A 22,945-nucleotide genomic window follows, 5' to 3' on the forward strand; every position below is an offset into this window, starting at 1 on the left:
CGTTTGCTGTCCCGGGTTAAACCAATCACGCAATGTAAATGCACCGGGACCCTCCGCTTATTTTGCATTATTGTTTTTACCTAGTGATAGTGCAAGTGAAGCCACAAAAGTAAGACGAGACTTTTAAAGGAATGCTGAAATTAAAACTGAAATACACCTCTGACGTACAGAAATAGCTTAAACATTTTTTTTTAAATATCTGCTAATGAGAATCGCACGTTTGTATTTTGAATGTATACTGCTATATCTCTCGTTCTAAACGGCCAATTCCAAGTAAGGCCCGAAGTGCCGCCATCGGAGAGCGCGATGCGTCCCGGGAGATCCGGCGCGTTCGTGACGTCATGTCACGGACGCGCCGTGACATGACGGGTGAGGCTACATGATGGCTGTGGCGTGGTTATGAGCTTCGCCACTTCGTTGACGTCAACACGCGTTACGGACCTGGCCGTTCGAGATGACCGATTTCTGGTTCGGAAAAAGTGACTTACCTCCGCTTCAAAACTGCCCCCTGCCGGGGACCCGCAGGAGTTGAATAAGCGCGGAAGCAAACGGAAATTCGATTCGGCCAAGTTTGACAGGAATCGCGCTCTCGCTGCTTTTTATGACAAGTGGGACGTAACGACATTATCCACCAGGTGCAATCCGGGGATCGGTTTACTCGTTTTGATGTCTTTTCTAACAAAAGATTGCTGTCTCTGTGGTGTGGTCAGAAAAAAACATGGTTTACATTTAGGCAATAAAAGAGTACCCCTTTAAACACGTCAGGACAAATCCTACAGAGTGCGAGTGCACCAAGCACGACAACCATCGCCAGTTTCTTCGACGTGTGGTACTACTAGCAATTCGAATGCGAGTACTAACCGAAATATGGATGTAAGTCGAAGTATTAACGCCTGAAATATTAGCAATACTAAACTTACCCAACGAATCCGGCACATAGTGAAATTAAAAGAAACAAAAAAAATGCGAACGCGGTTCACGGAAAGCCGAAGTCAATATTTTTAAAATCTGGAAGGAATGGAATTTGCCGCAGGTAGAACTTTAGAAAACCGCAGCGCCTGCGTTCGTTTCGGTTCGGACTCGTATTGACCCAGGGAAACGCTGGAAGCGGGCGAAGAGAGAGCAGTTGAGTTTTTAATATAGAGGCCCGCTAGGCGACCGAGTTTTGTCAACTTCAACAACCGGGTAAAAAAAAACAACTATACACGTATTTTTGTTTAAAAAAAACCAGTAAATATGGAGGCGCGCGTACTTACACTGCCACAGAACTTCATTTCGCCTATATAAGCTTATAAATCTAGTGCTTGTTTTCTTTCTGTGTTTTTTTTTTCTTTTCCTGAGGTATTTCTTGTGTTATTTTTGGCTTCACAGCTTGTCACAGCAGAAGGTCAACATTATATAAAATGAACACCTTTTTTTTGTGGTTCAGCGAAAGTGCAGTCTACATCTCTTGTGGCGAAGTTTATACAAGCAAACAAACAATCGAAAGGAAAGTTCCTAATCCAAAAGTAAGAGTAATATGGTAATATCCAGGGAAACTTTGTTGGTCAATTGTGCGGGCGTAGAATTCAGTTCGTTCGTAGCAATATGTCTACGGTCGCAGATTTGTCGCTGTCTTTCCTGGGTGAAATTGTGTAGATGTTTCACAGTGTTTTAGTTATCTTACAAATGTCTGTTCACTTTTCTCTTTTCTTTTCTACCGTGAATATCTAAGTAGCCTATTTTCTGTGTTTCAACCAACGCAATAATCATTCCATGAAATCTCATTAGTAAAGCATATAACGCGTCAACATCAATCCGGTCCCTCCCCCCCCCCCCCCCCCCCGGTCCCCCCACCTTGCAATTTGTACTTTTTGCACAAAACTATTTGACCTGCGTTCTGTGAAGCACCCGGTGAACATCTCTTATAGAAGCGAGCGTTACTTGACGCCTTTGTATAAGGTTCATTGTGTTAGAGGTACCCAAGCTCCTTTATCCTTTCCGAACCAGAATACACAAGGAGCAAAATGTGTGACGTCACTAACGGCAACCAGTGACGCCACTGTATCTTGTCGCGTGCGCCCCAATACAGTCATGGCTATTCTAAACTTCTAACGGCACGAAATGAAAGCGCACAATTAAGTTTGGGGCACAGGCCTTCATCGCTAGGCGCGCAATAACAATGTACGCAACAAAAGTCTGCGTAACAGTCAAACGGTAAAATAGAAGGCAATATCAACTATGTTCATGTTGAGAAACAGCGCGATTGGGACGAGCACACAAAGCCGAAGAGAAACAATACAAGGGCTGTCTTGTTTCTCTTCGTCTTTGTGTCCTCCTGCCAGTCGCGCCGTTTCTCCACATGAACTCTTAAGGCCCGTTCACACATTTGCGTTCGGAGCGACCACTATGCTTACGAACGAATGCAACCGCTGCGACTTCAACGACAACTGTGCGCGACGTGTACACACACATGCAACCGCATGCAACCATACGAAGCAACAGCCAATGAGAAACGAGCTTCAGCTCTTGCTCCTAGCCAATAGGAAGCGACCCAGATACGCTTACAAACATGGCGGACGGTTTCGTGCCCGACGCGGGGTAGCGGGGTCCTCACCGGAGCAGCCCGAGGGTTCGGCTACGGCGTACAGTCACGAAGATCTGCTGTGCGCCTACAATAGCTGTGTAAAGGCTGGTTCAGACATCGAAAACGAACCCGTTATCCGCGACTGCGTCCGTTGTGACCAGAGCGACCGGAACGATCGCTCTGCGCCGCGCGTACACTCCTGCTACCACTGCAACAAGCGCAGCGGGTCGGCAGCACGGCGACCGCCTCTCCGTTGCCGTCAGCTGTTTCAGCGGTGCCTCCAAAAAGAAGGGGACGCGCTGCCACTCACTTGCGTAACATAAAATAGACAGACCGTCTTCTATGACCTCAAGCTTTATTACTCTTTATTTCAGGATACGCTTGCAGGGTAGTGCATTAAAAAAAAGAAAAAGATGCAGTACGCCGTCTTGGACGATCACGACTTTAATACACGACTTTGCCAACAGTACAAATCTCGCCACACGCCTTTTTTACGATTATAATACACGATGTAATCTTAGCAACGATATAGCAACGTAGAAATATAATTTGACAGACGATGCGAGCGTTCAGGATTGCTAACACTAATCACCTTTTTCGGGCGATGAAAACGAGTAAAAAATTCGCATCCTTTGTACGGTACGCACCAGTAATACCTTGAACTTGAGCACACGCAAGGAATGCGCCAAAAAAGAAATCCCGGTGATGTTTGAAGATACAAATGCTAAGAAAGCACCACTGTAGTCGAAGTAAACAAACACGACGGCACGGGCGTTTCTGCTGTCTTGAGAGTGCCGCCACGAGATCGCCGCACAAGTAGGTGGAGCTTCCCTTCTAGTACGTGCTGGGTTATCCTAACGACACACAACGAAAATTCACAGTCAAGGATAGCCCTTTTACGGGGAACGATGAGCCTTCACCACACCGTCCTGCCGACGATCACCACCGACGCCATGTTTGCACATAGAAGGAGCCTGGAACGACCGGCATGCAACGCGCGCGACCGAGCTCCTCGACCTGTGATTGGTCTGTCGCTCCCGTCGTTCCCGAACGTAACGAAAAAGTTCAGCCCGGCTCAACTCCTTGCGTTGCGAACGAACACGAACGAAACGACCGTTTGGCGCTTCGTTGCTATGGTAACTTGTCGCTCCAACCGGTTGCATTCGTTCGTAAGCGTAGTGGTCGCTCCGAACGCAACTGTGTGAACGGGCCTTTACCAACTTGCCCAGTTATCTATCCTTATCAATATCGACTATACTTTGTTTTAATGGACCGCGTCGACGCTACGAGCTATCCGAGCCAATCCAGCGCTGTGAATATACCATATCACTACGCGGTAGTAGTTGTAGTACGCGTTGCAGGTGGAAAGCGGTGGGAAAGAGACCTGCACTTAGCTGCGACCTTCTCCCGAGGGTCACGTGGGCCGCGGCTTTGGATTGTCCTATAGATGGCTCGCGGCGTCCCCTGCGGACCACCTTATGGTAAAACCGGGTATAAGCGTGTAATTGCAATTACGTGTGCATTGAGGAGTTTCAGCGACGGTGTCACGTCCCTGGCGGCCGGTCGCCGAAAGAGAAAGAGGGGGATAGGTTCGCTGGGCGTTGGCTTTGTGTAAATGCGTTGGCCGCGAACGTAGGCTTATAGACTTCGGCAGCAAGAATATTACGCGGCTCTAGTGTTCCGGTACGCGCAACAGAGGTGACACGATCTGCTACGACTAGCTGCGACCACCCGCCGCAGCGATGCAGGCGTCGAAGGAGCGCAACCTGTCACAGTCAGTCGCCGTCGCCCGACGCAGTTTGGCATTCAGGGCATTCCGCCCCGGGTTCTTTGTTGGTGCTTGGAACCGAGTATTATTTCCTGTGCTTGTGTATGTGCTCAGTGGCTGGATATGGACCTGATAGAGCAGTTCTTCAGACTCAACAGCGACTCAAAGTTGACGGCAGAGGGGCTTGCAGCGACGCTTTCGGTTGTTGCACGGGTGTGACGTCTACACGGATAAATTTTAAGATTGCCGCTAGCAAGCCATAGTCGATTTATGTTGGCACGATTTTAAGTGTAAGTACTCCGTGCAAAGGCGAATCTATCACGTTTCTAATCCACCTTTGTTTTTGCTGTTGTTTTTATCACGCACGACCGACTACTAAGCAAATGCTTCTGTACCGATGACGGAGTGAATGTCGTCGGCCTTACATTGCGGAACACCCAATAAAAAGTCATGTTCCTTCAGCGAGAAAACTTCCCTTTCGAGTGACCTTTGATTGGTAATTTTCCCCGTATCTAGGTGCTTTAATCAACACGATCGATTAGGTTTGCTTCTCTAGTTAAGACATTTTGCTGCCACATGCGGCACTAATGCTTGGCACGATGTATGCCACTGGTGGTATTGTGAATTGGATTACTTCCAAAGCTAACAGTGTGACAGGTGGGCCATTCAGTTTGCTAAAAATGTGATGATATGGGAATTTCGTTGCATAACTAGCGTTTTACGTTTAAGATTCATAAGAAACATGCTCATGTGATGATGCATATCTACAGCATAAGCTTTGTGGATCCAGAATAGGTGTGCTATAGGCTACAGCCTCAAGGTGTTTAATGGACCGAATTGGTAATTACACGGCAATAAATATTGTGGTGAAAAACTGCCCATTGACTCGGTGAGTTTTGATCGTTGCCATTAGTGTGCTGTTGGCAAATTAGGTAATGGCACACCTTTTCTCTGACCGTCTGACTTCAAGGGACATCGCATCTAGATGTGCTTAAATATATTTATTTCAAGGTTCAGTTGAACCCTCTGCATCATTACAGGAAGGCAGTCACAAGCCACAACAAACAGCAGTGGATATCCAATGCATAATAACAGGCACCAGTGTCCAGGCGTATAGCCCGCAGAAGCCAATTTGAGCCTCAAAATGTTTTTTTTTTTTTTTTTGTTTAGATAGTTTGCATTTGGTGTATAATCCGCAGGGCCTGATTTCCGCGCCCAGTGCATAGTCTGCCAAGCTGGTGCGTTGTGTCTTCGTGTTTTTTTTCCTGGGTGGCATTTTCTTCAGAAGTTCTTTGGCGAACGCTATTGAGCCTGAAGAACTGCTCTTGAGGCCCATATCCAGGCACTGAGCACACACGCAAGCACAGAAAATAACACTCGGTGCCAAGTACAAACGAAGCACCTGGGCGGAAAGCCGTGAATGCCAAACAAGCAGCATCGGGTGACGGCGACTGACTGCGTCGCGCCCCTTCGACGCCTGCATCGCTGCGGTGGGTGGTCGTAGTTAGTCGTAGGGAGATGATCTTCACTTCAAGTAAGAAATCTTGCCATACCATAGTTAAGATATGTGTGCAAGTGTTCGACGACGTGGGCTCTTTCACGTTGGTGCAGTTGTCATCAAGAAAAATACATGTCAACAATGTTTATGCGTTTGAGGCTGAAACTATGACGCATACCTTATCTAAACCTAAATTTATCGGTCTGTGGCTACAAACATTTTCGTTGACGTTGCTTAGATGATGTAACCATTCAGGCCTTGCATTAAATGGTATTGCGAACTCTTTGGTTGTGTATGAAAACCTATTTTTGCCCTAATAAAAGACATTTTCAAAAGGGCACGTCTTCTGCTGATACATATCTTTCAATTTACAATGCAGAGGCAAAAAAAATCAACTCTGTACATCTACCACTTCATTCTTGAGCACACTCAAATATCAGCTTAGGTTGCTCTTGTTTTGGAAACTTTGCTCTGTTTCGTAAAAAGAAAAAGAAGTTAAAAAAGCTTTACCTTTGTTATCCTTCCGGCCTTCAATAGAGACTTGTTTGCCAGCAGATCACACACAGCAGATATCACCGTGGCACATACAACTCGAACGACCGATGAGACTATTGGTATTACAATGAAGCTTTTTACAAGAGCCAAAAGGAGGCTTGTAGGGGTGCACAAGCACATCGAAATGAGATTGGCGCTTCCGGGGTTTGCTTACATTATGCGTCAAAACAGGACGATCAGCGATCAGCCGATCGCAATATAACACCAAGGATACCAATGTTTCGACACATAGAACGCAGGATAAAGACCTCAATCGTCCCTTGTATGCTGTGCTGTCATACTTTCCATCCAACCGCTTTTTAACACAATTAACTAGAACAACCGAAGAGTTTGCAACACCGTTTAATGCGAGGCCTGAATGGTTACATCATCTAAGCAACGTCAACGAAAATGTTTGTAGCCGCAGGCCGATAAGTTTAGTTTTAAATGAAGTACGCATCATAATCTCAACGCGCGAACATTCTTAATATGTACCTTTCTTTGGACCCGCGCACATTCGGTTCAACTTGATGACAGCTGCACCAGCGTTAGAGCTCACGTCGAACACTTGCACACATATCTTGACTATGGCAAGATTTGGTCTTGCCTTCGACTGGCTTGAACACTTCATTTGCAGCATCACGGTAGGTCTTGGTTGAAGCGATGATCGTCTCGCACACGGCAACAAACAGAGAACGACAGTCCTTGTTTAATTTGTACGCTACCGGTTTACGGGCGTCGCAAATCTATCCCCCTCTTGTCCGCCATGTTGGATCGATCGGAGCGCCCCCTATATTCGCTGAAACTCCTCAATACTTACTAGAAGTCGTTAGGTTAGGAACGGTACGGACGATACACCGTTCCTTTCTTGCGTCATTTCTTCAACACGCGGCGATATACGCCAACTCCGACTCCTATATTTCTCCGCGAAAGTCGTAGTATTGTTCGACTGTTCTCCAGCTCTTTTGTATTCGAGGCTTTCAAGCCCGCGTCGATATACAGAGTTTAGGAAATAATCCAACGCAAAACAGCCTAACAAATAGGACAAAAACGAAAATCAAACCGAAATTCCCCAGTGACACCGCGGGCCCATGGCAAACAACAACGCTCGCTGGATGAACTTCACGTAGTCCCGCCTTATTCTTTCTTTCGCTTTTGCATTTTCTAACATTATTTCCCTAGTTGTTCTGGTCCGCATATAGCCCGTGTGTTGTCCGTCTGCCTCTGCATCTGTGTGGTTTCCCGAGCGAGTTCGCGTGTTCATAAGACGAACGTAGAAGACAAAAGAACAAACAACGGTAGTTTAAAGCACTCGAGACCATAGTCGAGAACGTGGGTTTATTTCCCTTTGTCGTGGCTGCTTCTCGTAAGTCTGCCTGGCTTTGTTTCGTCTACCTTCCCCTCTGCTCTAGCTTCGTTCGTTCGAGTTCGGTCGGAGGGTTAGCCGTTGCTTTGTTTGATCTTTTTTATTATCTTTATGGAGAGAAGTCAAAGTTTGCCTGGCCGCGCCCTTTCCCAGCAGAGCTTCTTTTTATTATTATTTTCGGCAACCCCAGTAACGAACACACATTTCAGTTGACTGCCTCCTGATGTTTGCTTTCGTCAAACAAGCCATAAAAGCGAACAAAAAGAAAAAAATGGCGCCGTATTGAGTTCAACTTGTTTTCAGCGCCATCTCTCTTACTCTTTCTTTTTTTTCCCCTTTCTCTTTTATGTGCTTGTTTTTTCCTAGCTGTTTGCTCGCTTTATACATAACTGGAAGCACCAAATAAAAAAAATAAAGGGGCGCTAGAAGAAGGCGCTTACACACGCTTAGACCCCGCCTTTTTGGCACCTTCAGTTTTGAAACCAACGCATGCCGTCCAGTCTCCAGTCGCTGAGAATTTAAGAAATGAAGTGCGTGACAAGACCCGATCATCTTATTATCCCCTAGCAGCCAACCAGAGTCCGGAATCCGTTGCTGCAGTCAATCGGACTGCGGCATCAGTTGATGAGAACGCTAAAGAACGAATCACAAAGTGTGATCGTAATACTAAAAACCCCACCCTGCGTTTTTAACTTCTCAGTCACTATAAGTCGTCCATCACTCGTTCTCATTCTCTCGCCCATGTATAGTGTCTTTTCTAGGTAGTCCTCTATGTTCCTTTTTTTCCTTAATCATCCGTCCTTCGCTAAGGGATGACAAGATTATTTCTCGCCGACCACGCCGACCTCAGCTCACCAACGTGCGACATATGATTCGGATATGAGAGGCGCACGTCAACGCCTTAACTTGTTACAAAATGGAATCAGCGCGCAAACAACGAAGACACAAGGAAGAGAAATTGACAGGACAAGCGCAGTTCCAGCGCTTGTCCTGTCAATTTCTCTTCCTTGTGTCTTCGTTGTTTGCGCGCTGATTCCATTTTGTAACGATGAACCAACTCGCCTGCATTGCCACTTTGATGCCTTAACTTGTTATATATATATATATATTATATATATATGGAGAGAGAGAGAGAGAGAAAAAAAAACGTAGCGCAGGATGACGAAAAGTTTATACGGCAGAAAACGCACTTGAGACGGTTGTTGGAGTTTTTAAAACATTTTTTTTTTTCGTCGACGTTTCGGACTGAAGCAGACATTTTTCGAGACTGAGTCGAGTCTCGAAAGAGGTCAGTTCAATCGGTACTTCGATGTACGATGACAAAATTGTGAAGAGTGAAATATTACTTCACAGGTGTACGGTACTTCAATTAACGCGTTGGGCACTCGCACACCAAAGTATGTATCTGTATGATACCGTGTAATGTAAGCATGTATTACATTGTATTACTGTTTGAGACGTGTTTGTAGTGCAGTCTGTATTATTGGGTAATACAAATATGTATATTACGGTGTCTATTACGGCGTCTAAGACCTTGTATTAGAGTGTGTATTAAGTTGTGGTACCGTGTATTACTGGTTTATTGAGGTGTGTAGTACAGTGCGTATTACCGTGTGATTCAAGAGCAAATTATACAGAGCGTATTACTCTGCAAGACAGGTTTGTATTACAACGTATTCAGTACAGCGCAAGATAAGTGTTATTACGTCTTCGATTAGTGTTTTACTCAGTAATAGAGGTTAGTGTTATACAGGTTTTTATCACACAACAGTACTATTTAGTTCAAGCGTGTAATACGCAGAGCGTATTTCTGTGTAACATATCTCGCTACCCAGTAACACACACTTGCTCACTTTGTAGAGCCAGTTTCCATCACGTAGCGCCGGCAGACACCCCCCCCCCCCCCCCCCCCCCCCCGGTCGGTCGTCAATAGTTGTCTATAAATAAATTTTTCTCTTTTTGAACGAATCATTGCCCGTCCAAGACCTGCCAAAGCGAATATTTGCGTTCTTCCTTCAATATAACGTGGCGAAAATTGACCAAACCCTCCGTGTGTTCGATGTTTGTCCCTTTCGCTCGGTGCAGGCAACGATCGATCTCTTCGATTAACGTAAACACGTTACGCAAAAAAATGGCGCAAACACAACGCAACTCGAAGTGTTCAACGCGGACGCTTCAGTGCCCTCCGGGCACCGAGTGGAGAACATCGTGTTCAAACATACACGACTTTCCACCTGATTGCTCCAACATTCACGTCGTATAGTGCTGTCAGCTAGGCCTACTTCGTGTCTTCTCGCGAGGTTCTCTGAGCAAAACTAACTAGCATTACCTCTAGCTGGGTAAGCCTTGCTGCTGCGCTACCCTTGCTTTGTTTCGGAAATCTTCTACGCAGGTTGGTGCAGCGCAGCGTCTTTGGCTGATATCGAGTCGTGATGAGTATGCGGGTTGTAATGTGCACCGCATGAATGCGATACTTGAGTGCGCTGTTCACAGCCCATGTTGTTATTGAAACGTGCTTTATTACGGTCCACACGCCTGACTCAGAACGAGCTCGCTCTCATAGGCTGTTAAAACCGGCGATCTAGATTCTTCACAGAACGCATCAAAGCAACTTTGATTGCTTTTCTGCTTGTTAAAGAAAAATGTGTATGGCTTCAAGAAAAAAAGAACAACTCTGGTACATATTTGTTTGTATGGCGGGAAAAAAGTTCTTTCAATGCCACATAATAAGGGTGATGACCCATAGTTATTTTTATTATATTCATTGCAGAGCAGAGACTGCAGGATCATCATAGGTAGCTTCTCAAAACACATGGCCCGTAAGATTTTCTGCGAGGTAAGTTTTGTTTTATTACTTCCAGGGATATTTGGTAGTTTGGGGAGGGGCATTTTGGTGTCATCGAATCCATGATTTCTTAATGTATCAAAATAAGTTAAACTCAGATCAGCTCAAACCAAATTTACCTGCTTTCAGATTGTTAGGTGAAACAGATGATATGACGGAGGGGGTAAAGAGTGTGTGTGTGGGGGGGGGGGGGGGGGGGCTATAGAGGTAAATGAAATTGAAACAGACATACATTGACGAACATATAAAAGCCATAGCTACAAGACACGGTTGCATAACTTTTAAAAACGTTCTTATTTCAATGTGCGCACTTTAGACTGGTTCAATTCGTTCACTAATTAGTTTGGATTAGCTGGTTAAAAAATCATCGCGCCTCGCCGATTTTTTAGCGAGTTACAATAAACCAATCTAATCAGTCAGTTTCATTGCGCTGCCACTACTGGCACGCATCTTGAGAAGTGTGTTTCTGCACTCGGGTCAGCCCAACTGGGGGTCTACGCAAGCAGAGCACGAGAAGTCATGATCCGGCTCGTGTCCTGGCTCCTGCTTCCTGTGGTCTATCTGCCGATAAACTGATGGCGAATTTCACTGGTCGTTTTGGAGCGCGCCGTGATCGGGATCAAGATGGACGGGTTCCACTCGCCGTTTTGGATCAGCTCCCAACCAGATCTCGATCCGGATCCAAGAAAAGTCGCTTCGCCGATTTCGGCGGATTCAACCGAAAGCTAGCCTGGCCAGCCCAAGGCGCGCACAGGTGATTCCCCTTCACGCTGGGCATCTCGCCTCGGAAGAATTCGTACTGGCCGCTCGCAAAGTGCCGCCCGCTTTACTGCTGCTGCTCCTTGGTGACAGTTCATCATCAAGTTTGCACGAGCAGCTCCTCCATGCAGCAGCGCGCTGCTCGAGTATATAGCATCGACCACGAGGATTGCTTGTAGTATGTCCCGCATGAATTAGACTGTATCTTCGGACCTCCGCCGAAGAGGCCGAAAATCGAGACGTATTTGAACACCGTCCACGAGGATTTTTATGAAGAGGCAAGTGGGCTACGCGGCTATGCGGATGCACATCGCATATCGAGACACATCTTTCACATCATGATTAACTTCGCTCGAGCGTTGAACACCTGTTGTTAGCGCCACGATTGCGAAAACATGTGCTTCAAGACCCGGGACCGCGGAAGGGAGATTTCAGGGATCCGTTCGGATCGCGTGCTTCATCTCGGATCTGGTCTACTGATCCCGGCGCGCTTCAAAACGACCAGTGGAATTCGCCATGAGAGAGAGAGAAGGAGACAAGAGACCGAGGAAAGGTTAGAACGCCGAGCTCTGGTTTGAACGATTAGTGAATAGACTTAATGGTAGCTGCGTTTGTCTTCATTGCACTCCCCGAATGCGTTCGAATGCGAAAGCCGGTCAATCGCAACTGCTAAAGAAAGTGGGGAACCTTTAGACCGCCTATTTCCTGACTCAATATGTCATTCTCCTTCAGACGGGAAACGGAAGTGTCTGATCGGCGATGTAGCTTGCGATCTTTGTACCTAAACCACGCTGTGTCTCCTCCTAATGATAAAAGCGAGTCTCCTTGTCGCGGCGGGTTCCAGGTGTACAGGCAAGGCATGTACGGTGCCGACTTCCAGTGGATCATCCAGGGCGGCCTGGGCCCCTGGTGGCTGGACGCGAGCGACACCGACTGCAGCACCGAACAGCTCCAGGCGGCCGCTAGGTCCCTCATCACGGTGTCGGCGTACACGGGCCGACTGCCGGACCACACCAGCGTGTCCGGACTCGTGAGCCCCGCTTTACTCATATACAAGGTCTTAAGAAATCCACAGGGTCGCTGCAAAATGAGGCTTAAGATTTCGAGCTATATAGCAGGTAAATACTCCGTTCCACGTTAAAACCAATCAAGACGCGCAAAAAAGAAAAAAAGTGTATCGTCATGGCGCCCTAGCCACCTTCGTTTGTTGCAATCTAGGCTAAACCGATCCCGTGCAGTGTAGGTGCGTGATTCTACGCTCTATGCCAGGGGTAGTCAGCCTAACCCCCGCGCTCGCCTCGGGCGGAGACTCAGGGGAAAACGGGCGGTGCGCGTCTAGAGACGCGATATCCCTAGACGCGCTAACCTCGTTTTATCGTCCCTAATAAAGGCTAATCAGGCATTAAGAGACCAGATCCGTCGAAGACGCTCGGCGCAAGAACTCCCCGCCGCGGAATCCTCCCCAAATTCAGTCCAGTCCGGGATTATTAGGGCGGAGGTTGTCCCATCCGGTTGCATTAGTGTCGTCCTGGGACGGCTGTGGATTTGCGTGATTGGGTCCCCCGGATCGGCGGCGCGCTAATCGACGCTAATTAGTTCGCAAATTGGGCAGAGAATGGACGACTTCCGAAAGGAGCTGACCGCCGAGCTGGAAGCCCAGACGCCCGGGTCTTCGGCTACCTACGGAGGTCACGTGACGGAGGCCTACGATGCCGTCTGGACGGTGGCGCTGGCGCTGCGGGCGGCCGACCAACTCTGGAAGAAGGTGAGACAGCCCCCCTTCCCTCTTCCCTTCCCCTTTCCACCACCAAAGAAAAACAGTTTAGTGCGAGCGATATTTGGTTGCAGTATTACCGTGGCGTAACTGAACCCAAGACTTGCGTGAAAAAGACGAAAGGCTCAACAAGTGGAAGGGACAACAGAAAAAAAAAGGAGAGAACGCCTCAAACTTAGCTACTTCGTATTTTTCAAAGTCGCCAAAACTAAAAAAAGGGATCATCCTACTTTTCTCATACACGCATTAAAATTGTACACTTGGCATGCCAAAACACACACACACAAATACACACAAACACACTCCGTCACACGTATTCACACATGCACAGAAACTCATCCACTCATACCCTCACACGCAAACCCACACAGAAACACAAACTCACGCACGCACATACAAACAAACTCACTCACCTACACGTACAAACACGCAAGCGCGCGAACACCCACACGCGCGCACACACACACACACACGCACATACACACACCGAAAGAATTCAAGGGAACAATCCCAAGGATATGTGTGAAAGGGAATTTCTAATTTTTGACATACTGATACAAATGAAACCTACAGACACAAGCTAAAAGTAGAATGTTGTTGTCTTTTTGCGGAAAGGTGAATAGGTGACACATAATAATCATATAGCCCAGTAGGTGTGTTGAAAGCTTTTCTTTTTCTGCCTCTTCTAGTTTCTGCATTGTGAATTTCCCTTATCGTTGTAGCAGATTAACTTACACTCTAAGAAAAGCCCATGCGTCTCCTTTCCCGTGCAACACTCGGAGAGCCAATCACCGCAACCTACGGAGACGCAGTCTGCGTAGGTTGCGGTGATTGGCTCTCCAAAACGAAGCCTGAGTTGTGGCATTAAGCAATGCAAGCGTGACGTTTTGCATTGCTTAATGTCACAACTCAGACTGCGTTTTTTGGTCTAAACATATGTTTCGGCATCGTCATCCGCTGAGCTACCTCCGTAAGTTGCGGTGATTGGCTCTCCGAATGTTGTGCGGGAAAGTAGACGCACGGTTTTTTTTAGAGTGTAGGTGCAGGTAAGGGTGCACTCTAAAAAAAGCCAGTGCGTCTGCTTTTTCACACAACACTCGGAGAGCCAATCACCGCAACTTACGGAGGCGGCTCAGCGAATGACATTGCCCGAAACATCTGTTTAGACCAAAAAACGCAGTCCGAGTTGTGACATTAAGCAATGCAAAACGTCACGCTTGCATTGCTTAATGTCACAACTTAGACTGCGTTTTGTAGTCTAAACATATGTTTCGGCATTGCCATTCGCTGAGCTGCCTCCGTAAGTTGCGGTGATTGGCTCTCCGAGTGTTGTGCGGGAAAGCAGACTCACGGGCTTTTTTTAGAGTGTGGTTTGGGTGAGATGGTTACACTTGACTTGGGGGCATCTCCTGAGGGACCTCTAGATCGCGTGCCGTAAATGAAGCAAATAGACAACTAAATAAGCGAATAAATAAATAAGGGAACCAAAGCGAATAGTTATAACTGTTTATATATGTGATTCATAGCATGAGTATGTTTAAATGCATAGGTAAGTTAACTATTTATTGAGATAAAAACGCAAATAAAGATTGATATAAATCAGCAACCATACATAATAAATGCACACCTCTGTCCATCGGTGTGTAAATAACCATGTGTATGACGGGCGCTTTCATCACAGGAGTGCAGTAGAGACAAAGGCAGCTACAGCTTTGGGTGTACCCACTAATCCTTCCAATCGGAGCTTGGTGTTCTGACCTCCCTCTCGTATCCTCCTCTCCCTCACTTTCTGCCCGCATAGGCAAAATATTGCCATCAAGAAATCTGTCACTCAAACTTACGCAACTAGATTCCCATAATAGGCTCGAATGAACGAAGTACATAACTAATATATTCTTTTTTGAAAAAAGAAAAGTCAACGATGTTCAGCAATCGATGAATGAATATAAATAATAACGGTGTAGCCGGACACACTTTCTGTGATTTTCAAACTCTACATTTTCGACAAAAACACGCTAAGAAATCTTTCCAGTACAACACCTAGGAGAACCAAAGGCGTTCTGCGAATGACGAAACTAAGTATGATGCAGCATCACGCTTAGTGCCACATATCAGATTGCTTATTTTTGTTGATGTTGCTGTTGTTTTAGTTCTAAGCATAGCTTAATATCGACAATCGACAAACTATCTCCGTGTATTGGGGCGATTGGTTCTCCCGAGTGTTTTCCGGGAAAGCAGACGCTCCATATTTCTTGCAGTGTGTATCACGATGAATAAAAATGTGACCGAATGCGCAAATTAACAAATAGTTACATTATGTATATACATAAAAAAAAAGAGCCGCGCTGCTTTTAATGCGTGTCTTTGTTTCAGTCCGGCGTGAACGCGACCCTGTCCGACTTCCGCTACGAGAACCTTTTTCCGGACATTGCGGGAGGGCGCTACGGCTGGAACGCCACCACGGTTCCACCGCCCAAGCAGATGCGTCGCATGGCCAACTTCTTCGACAAGATCGTGTCGCAGCTCCGCTTCAACGGCATTTCGGTAACGCTCGGCACCCCCGGGCTCTCTCTCAGCTTGCGCCAAAGCGCCGCACACGAAGCGGCTTTGCACCTTCGAGCCATGCCACCCAGAAGACAGTAGTACCACCTAGCTTGCCTTAGCACCATAGCCAGCGCGTCCCATCGAGCGTTTCACAAAGAGCGGCGCGTGTTTGCCGCTTCCACTAACGATGATCCACTAACGGTGACGTCATGCTCCGGCCTTGTCCTTTAGGCGGTGTTGTTCGAGCAAGGTGGAAGAAGAGACAGGTGACCCAACAAGGCCAGAGAAGGGGCCGAAGTTTCACTCGGGTTTCGCGCGTTTCCCGGCAGGGGTCGCTGTCATTTTAGGGGCCTTGCGCATGCGCGGTCGCGCGCCGCGCTGCCTTGAAAACTTGTGCGCGAATATAGGGACGGTTCCTCAAGCCCCTAGTTGCGTTGCGCATCTCACGGCGTTTGCTAGAAATGCGGCGAACCTTCAACGCGTGCCGTCCATGACGAGGACACCTCACTTCTTCCACCGCGCCTTGAGTGCGGCATAACCAATGCCACTAGACTCTCCGCCTTCAGCGCGAGCTCGCTGGCTTCCGCAGTGCTTTGGTTGCGCTTGCCTGCGCGTTCCCACTTGTTTCGGCAAAGGCACAAAGCTCGCGCGCCGAAAGCGGAGCATCTGGTCTCAACTTAAGGGCGAGCGGAGTATTGACTGAGCTTAAAGCAAATACTTTACTAAGGGGAATATATTCCACTCTGCTCATTTGCATTAGACAGAACGCCTACAGCGCCGAATCCAGCCCTGACGGCTGGATTCGGCAAGTGCACGTGGATGGTCGCGGCGGCCGCGGCGGCGGCCGCGGCGGTGTCGTCTCTGATTTCACCTAAAGCCCCTTCATGTTTCAAAAGTAGCGCAAGGTGCGTCGATGCACGGTGGAACGTGCGACCCTTGGAAGGTCATGGCGGCACAGCGCAGCAAAGTATTTAGCGCACCAGTGAGCTAGAGTTTAGACGCCGTGTTATTCTTAGAAGTGGCGCGCGGCACGTGTCTCGCGCATCTCCACAACAATGAATTTGGTATGTAGAACATGAATATCATCGATAGCCGAGACCTCCCCGACGATAGATGGCTCTCGCCAAGCCTAGAAAACCTGTCCGCGCCAAGGCTATTGTATTTGAGACGAGTGGAATGCACTACCCCTAGTAAAGTATTTGCTTAAAGTATCGGCACACCGTCCGTATAATCTCTAATGGGCGCCGCCATTTTTGGGGCTTAGTGCAGAAGTGCGGTCCCTGCGCTTCAGTAGGCTGTCAGGAAGCTCAGGCTTTATCGTTTCACTCTGTCGCGGACTGTTTAAACATTTCTGAAGGACAAAAATAATTGTTTATGGGTTTCAGATAAACGCTTAAGATAATTGGCAACAATTATTTGGAGCACTAAGAGCGTAGCTTATTTAGTGGCATTAAGTATAATCTAATCATTGCAGTCCTGTGCTCACTCTTGGGGCGTCTATTAACTCTGATGCGCAAAAAGATAAAAGAGAAAACAAACTTAAACGTTCGAGCTAACAAAAAAGAAACCGATTCGCCGCCTTGCAAACAAAAGACCTTGAATCGGAGGTCGAAGCACGACATTCACGTATAATTACTTGTTAAGCCACCTCCTTCGGCATCCTGTTTACGTTGGACGCGAGCAGAAAGTGTCTCCAGGTCCAATACGCAGTTCTGGAATGAGAAAGTGGGGTGTAATACTATAATTATATTGTGATTAGGAGCTTCGAATGCCATCGACTGCGCGTTTTGGCGCCAACGAGAATTGGCTACAGGGAAAATTATATAAAATATTATTTTTACGCTAGTAAGGAAATTAGAAAAGATTAATTTATCTCGTAGCAACTGTAACATGTTTAGGCACGAAGCATATAAAACCAGGCGGCTGTTATCTGTGTCATGCGGTGATAATATTTACGCTAGGGCGTTTTGCATTTTACGTCCAAGCATTACAATAACAACGAGGTAATTAAACGTATATATTACTTATCGCTCAGGGGGTGCTCAAAGTATAAAGAGACGTGCTTGAAAACTTCCTTTTAATGTCTAGTTTGTAACTTCCAATCATATTTTTATTAAAATAAAAACGACAGTGAATAAAAAAAATAATGAGTAAAGTAATAATACGGAGACAGTTGAGCCCGGAATTTTCGACGTTAAGAAACCAGGAAAAAATATTTACAGCAAGGATACACAAAAGCGATTGTCTTGAATATCTTTGGTGCCTTAATGACTACACCATGAAGTTTCATATCTCGTTTTAAAGCGTTTTCTACGGCATACCTCTGGGGAATTAGGGCAGTGAACTCAGTATCAGGAGGGCGGTTTTTCAGCCACTTAAATTCTCTTGAATGGTTACGGTCCCGTGGGTACCATCTGGAATCAAACGTTAGTCCAACCACCTGGGATTATCGCATTCATCCCTTGGCGAACAAAACGCACCGCCCTCTAAGCTCTAATACCTGACTGACATGTATGCAGATCCTGAGTGGGTCTCCAGAGTTGTTTCCGAACGAATAGGAGATGTTAAGATGACTTATTCATCATCACTGAACGTATTGCGGTAGCAGTAACGAGTTTTAGTAGAATTACAGGAGACGGAATGTAGAGGGGAAATTTATTAGGGTGAGGTGGGTATGTCGTAGGCTCGGTTCAGCGAAATGGTGCCCATTACAGAACGTATAGTCGCAATCATTAATTTGTCCAGCGCCATCTCTATAGTCTTCGACAACGCTATAGGAGTTCACGGCCACACTTATCATGATAATGCAATTAATGCATAGGTGCAAGTGAGCTGGACAAGAATAACGATGATAATCCCTGGGGAAGGGGAACAACGGGGACAAATGACAAACACAAATCTCCAAACACAGCTAAGTGACTAGTGCGCGACTAAAACAAAATACGCTTTGTCCTAGTATCGAACCATGGACCTCTCCATTTCCAGTGGCGCTAACCAACTGAGCTAACCAAGAGTGTGACGTACGTAGAGCAAATGGGTTTTAACAGCTGCCATCAGTCTAACACCAGCAAGGGTGAACGGCTTGTGTTTTAAGGCCATGATAAAAATGCAATTAATGTAAAGGTACAGGCGAGCTGGACAAGGGAGATTTTTTTTCCGATCGCGCACCAGTCACGTAGTCGTGTTTGGAGATTTGGGTTTGTCCTTTGTCCCTCTTGTTTTCTTTCTCCGTGAATTATCGTTATTCTTGTCCAGCTCGCTTGCACCTTTGCATTATCATCATAACCTTAAAATGCAGGAAGTTCACTCTTGTTGATGTGAGACTCGTGGGAGCTGTTAAAACCCGTTTGCTCAATTGGCGTCTAACTCCTGGTTAGCTCAGTTGGTAGATCACTCCATGGGAAATGGAGAGGTCCCTGGTTTGACACCAGGACCAGGCAGGGGCGGATCCAGAACTCCGTTTTGGGGGGCGGGGGGGGGGGGGGGGGCGGCGGTAACATTTCTAAGAATACTATTCTTCCATTCTTTCTGTGCACCGGGAGGTCCACCCATGTCGAAGTGCCCTCCGAGAAGGGGGAAGGGGGGGGGGGGGGTCGACTGTATTTGGGAAAGGGGGGGGGGCGGCCGAGCCGTCGCTTCCCCCCCCCCCCCCCCCCCCCTTTGGATCTCCCCCTGGGACCAGGCGGATTTGTTTTTCAGTCGCGCATTAGTCACCTAGTTGTGTTTGGACATATGTGTCTGTCCGTTGTCTCCCTTGTTCCCCTTCTCCAAGGATTATTATCGGCACACTTATCAGATCACACTCTGCAATGCAACGTTTTCAAATAGAACGATGCCGGCCACGGCTACTGGTAATATGTCTAGTACCACAACTACCGATAGTGCAAATCATACCTAACTATTCATAGTACAAATCTGTTGATAGTACCGCCAATAATCCAATATAGTAAAGATGGCAACAGTATACTATCGGGAAACTGTCGACAGTATATAGAGAGTCGACCAGCGTAAAACTATCAATATAAAATTATACTCAACAATCATAATACCATTGATAACGCAGTAAAGTGGAGATTTGGGCCAGTTGGTTCATTGCAAGCAAAAAAGCGCCGAAAAAATACAGGGACACAGACGAAGGGAAACAGGACAAGGCGCACTCTCAACTGATGTTTATTGAAAAATTCACACGTTATATAGCCACACACACACACACACAAAAAAAAGAATCATTTCTTTTCTATCTACTCAGCCCGCGTTTCAAAAATTCAAACTCATTTGTAGATAAGGATACCGACGTGTCACTTATACAATTCTTGTCTCTGGTCCTAATTGCATACGCCTCGTGTAATTCCCGCGACACTTTATCTTTGTATCTAGCCAAAATCTTGGTGTCATTGAAGGCCGGGGTGCAAGAGCATCTATTGCAATGAATTGCAAGGTGCCCCGAAGGCGTCGTTCTTGTAGAGGCAGCGTGCTCTCGGGTGCGATCATTAACGCACCTGCCCGTCTGGCCCACGTATGTCATCCCACACGTCATGGGGATTTCATAGACGACGCCAGTGGCACATTCAACGTACTTATTTCGATGTTTGGTAGTGCAGGGATCTGAAGATGGCTGTGGTGAATTGATCTGGCGACAAAGTCGCGCCATCTTATTGGGTGCTGAAAAAGCTACCGGTACATTGTAGCGCTGGGCTACCTTTTTCAGATTGTGCGTTACATTGTGCATATATGGAATGACAACAGGCCTCGTGGTCGGTCTATCGCTGTTTGATTTCCGATTACCTTTAATCTTTTTGATTAAGCTTTCTGCCACTTCAACCAAAGCTCTCAACGGAAAACCAGCCCTCTGCAGGCGTTCTATCTGACCCTCGAAGCTGCCTTGCGCACTGTGCAAACATGACTTTCTGAGAGAAGCCCCCCGGCACGAACTGGCTATGCCCCTTTTCACTACCTTCGAGTGGGCGGAATCAAAAGGAAGGATGCCCTTCCTAGTTCGAGGCGCGTACTTCCAACAAACATGGTCCCCAAAAAACGACAGCTCGAGGTCCAAGAATTGCAGTTTGCTTTCTTTTTGTAACTCATGCGTGAATGTCAAACCGGAGCAACACAATTTAAACACGTCTAGCAACTGAGAGACTTCACTGCAAGGGGGCCCCGCCGAGCGGCTAAGGATGAGGAAATCGTCGACGTATCTGAAGATCTTCACATTGTCATCGTTCGAAATGTTCAAAGCGATGTTTTTTCCACAGCTGCCTAGAAAAATGTCACACAAAACAGGTGCAACACTGGACCCGATGCAAACGCCTTTTCTTTGCACATAAAGCCGATGCGACGCCTTCGGGGCACCTTGCAATTCATTGCAATAGATGCTCTTGCACCCCGGCCTTCAATGACACCAAGATTTTGGCTAGATACAAAGATAAAGTGTCGCGGGAATTACACGAGGCGTATGCAATTAGGACCAGAGACAAGAATTGTATAAGTGACACGTCGGTATCCTTATCTACAAATGAGTTTGAATTTTTGAAACGCGGGCTGAGTAGATAGAAAAGAAATGATTCTTTTTTTTGTGTGTGTGTGTGTGTGGCTATATAACGTGTGAATTTTTCAATAAACATCAGTTGAGAGTGCGCCTTGTCCTGTTTCCCTTCGTCTGTGTCCCTGTATTTTTTCGGCGCTTTTTTGCTTGCATTGATAACGGCTTATGGCAATGATATGGAAATTAATGTTGAGAAACTACAAAGGAACTCAAAAGTTCCCCCAGCAAGTATCGTGAAACTAGTATTAATTATCAAGGAACGACCTGAAAAGCACCGTAAAACCATCGACAAACAATAAACCCTGTCGTGAAATTATTCATTGTAACCATTGACTGGATAGTATAAAAAATTATCGAAAGTGTAGGTTTGTTCAACTACTTTAGAGTTTACTCTCCGGGTGTTCGCGCCGTACATAAATTGGCAGGGTCCAATCAGGGAAATGCGATTTGCCTATTTTTCGGACCTCCTAAATAAATTATCACGGCAGAAAACCGAAATTTCGCCCGAATATAACGCTGCAATCACCGACAGTTTAAGGAATGCTTTCTTTGTTTCGTGATTGGCTCTTCGCCGTTTGACGTTCATTCTTATCGACTAATACGGCAATACCATTGGCTGGGGAGCGACTGGGACTCACCACGCCCCGCCTCTGTTAAGCTCTCACTAGTAACTCAAGTAGCGGTGATCGAATGTCACACGGACATTCGGTTCAAACTGAGGTGGTTACCAAAATTCTTCATGCAGGGGCCTCTGTCGTTCTTCGGCAGCGACCGCGTCGGCATCACCGAATTCCAACAAAATCAAGGTACGTGGTTTGTGCACCCTTCTCCGCTCACTAAAAGCCGGGGTCACACTACGCATACATTACACAAAAGGCAGCTATGCAGACATCAGTCACCGCGATATCCGTGGTTCGAATGCAGCGTGCCTAGTTTCTCCTGGAACTTGTTGCCGTGCGGCATTCGAAGCACGGAACTCGTGGTGATTTGCATTCGAACCTTTATGCAGACTGTATTTTGTAGGATGTATAAGCAGTGTTACCCCGCGGCTAAATTCTTCGTTTCATCGAAATCCTGCGAGCAGCCAGCGCCCCGAGAGTGGTTTTAATTTCTCGAGGGCTGCGTGTACAGTCGTCAACTATCCCTTGTCCAGCGAGTGCCGACGGAACGCAACTGCACCATCTCGATTTTTGTTTTGTTTTTTATGAGTGATGGAATTGTTTTTTGATAAATACATTGTATGTGATAAGCGACGCCGTCATATTTTCTCCTCTTCGTACTGTTTTCGCGATGCGGCAATGCAGGTTTAGACATCGTTTAGTTATGGGAACACGCGATGGTGACCTTGAAAGTGCAAGAGGCGATCGGAAGAGGCCAAAGCTCGCGCTTGTGCGCTCATAACAACAGCAAGTCCACCGGCGAATTGTACCATAAGACTGGATGTCGAGATCTTTGTCTCCACTGAAGCCACCGGTCAAGCTACGCTTAAAGTATCGGCACTTCATTTTCCGATTATCTTGCGGCGCCGCCATTTTTGTGCTTCGTGAAGAGCGCGCACGTAATTGGCGGTCGTTGGAATTCGGAAATGCGACTTCCTCAGCTTTCAATGCGGCACCAGCTCAGGTGATATCGATTCGTTCTGTCGCGGACTCTTAATATCTCTGAAGGATGGAAAGCACTTTTCCGCGATTTCAGCTAGGAAGCTTCAGATAATTGCAGCGACAAACATTTTACGCTTTCAAATTGGCT

The 22,945-nt window shown here is 46.8% G+C and overlaps 2 protein-coding genes across 2 annotated transcripts in view; one reads left to right on the forward strand and one right to left on the reverse strand.

The window, feature by feature from the left end:
* The window catches only part of LOC8042867 (acetylcholinesterase), a 309,154-nt gene that overhangs the window by 170,474 nt on the left and 115,735 nt on the right, over nt 1-22,945 (reverse strand). The window lies entirely within an intron of this gene.
* LOC8042865 (gamma-aminobutyric acid type B receptor subunit 2) overlaps nt 1-22,945 on the forward strand; it is a 115,271-nt gene that overhangs the window by 25,570 nt on the left and 66,756 nt on the right. The window contains exons 5-8 of the mRNA XM_042289620.1: nt 12,181-12,366; nt 12,949-13,101; nt 15,155-15,250; nt 21,942-22,002. Coding sequence (XP_042145554.1) covers nt 12,181-12,366; nt 12,949-13,101; nt 15,155-15,250; nt 21,942-22,002 — 496 coding nt within the window. The remainder of the gene's footprint in view (nt 1-12,180; nt 12,367-12,948; nt 13,102-15,154; nt 15,251-21,941; nt 22,003-22,945) is intronic.

The sequence above is a fragment of the Ixodes scapularis genome, unplaced genomic scaffold (genome assembly GCF_016920785.2).
Source record: "Ixodes scapularis isolate PalLabHiFi unplaced genomic scaffold, ASM1692078v2 PGA_scaffold13__105_contigs__length_92229423, whole genome shotgun sequence".
NCBI lineage: Eukaryota > Metazoa > Arthropoda > Arachnida > Ixodida > Ixodidae > Ixodes > Ixodes scapularis.